At 67.3% G+C, this 428-nt stretch overlaps 1 protein-coding gene across 1 annotated transcript in view; it reads right to left on the reverse strand.

Moving 5' to 3' along the window:
* Positions 1 to 269: 269 nt before the first annotated feature.
* LOC104128418 (steroidogenic acute regulatory protein, mitochondrial-like) overlaps positions 270 to 428 on the reverse strand; it is a 5324-nt gene continuing 5165 nt past the window's right edge. The window contains 1 exon segment of the mRNA XM_035896681.1: positions 270 to 406. Within this exon segment, the coding sequence (XP_035752574.1) occupies positions 270 to 406 (137 nt within the window).

The following is a 428-nucleotide window of genomic DNA, read 5'->3' on the forward strand; positions in this document are numbered from 1 at the left end:
TTCGGCAGCTGCCCCCTTCCCCTGTGCCCGGCGGGGAGGAGCGATGCCGACCGCCAGCTCCCGTTGCTGCTCGCGGGCGAGGTTTGGGGAAGGGTTTTTAGGCAAGCCCTACCGCAAGGCTCGGGCGCTGCCTCCCTCTCCCCGGCTTGCAGATGCTCCGCTCCATCCCTGAGGCAGAAGCACGGTGCTGGGTGGGTGCTGGGTGGTGGCATCGCCTCGCCCCCCTCGCCAGAGGCCACAGCAGCACCCAGCAGGGGCAAGAGGGGTGCTCAGGGGCACACGGTGGCAGAGAGGTGCCGGCGGAGGCGCTTGATGAAGTCTGCTTGGGACTGCGGCAGGATGCGGTTAATGACAGACGTGGGGATCCAGCCCTTTGGGAGAGAAAACACCCCGAATTCAGTCCTGCGGGGTCCAAGAGAGCTGGGGGG

This window comes from Egretta garzetta, unplaced genomic scaffold, assembly GCF_000687185.1.
Source record: "Egretta garzetta isolate BGI_Z169 unplaced genomic scaffold, ASM68718v1 scaffold536, whole genome shotgun sequence".
NCBI lineage: Eukaryota > Metazoa > Chordata > Aves > Pelecaniformes > Ardeidae > Egretta > Egretta garzetta.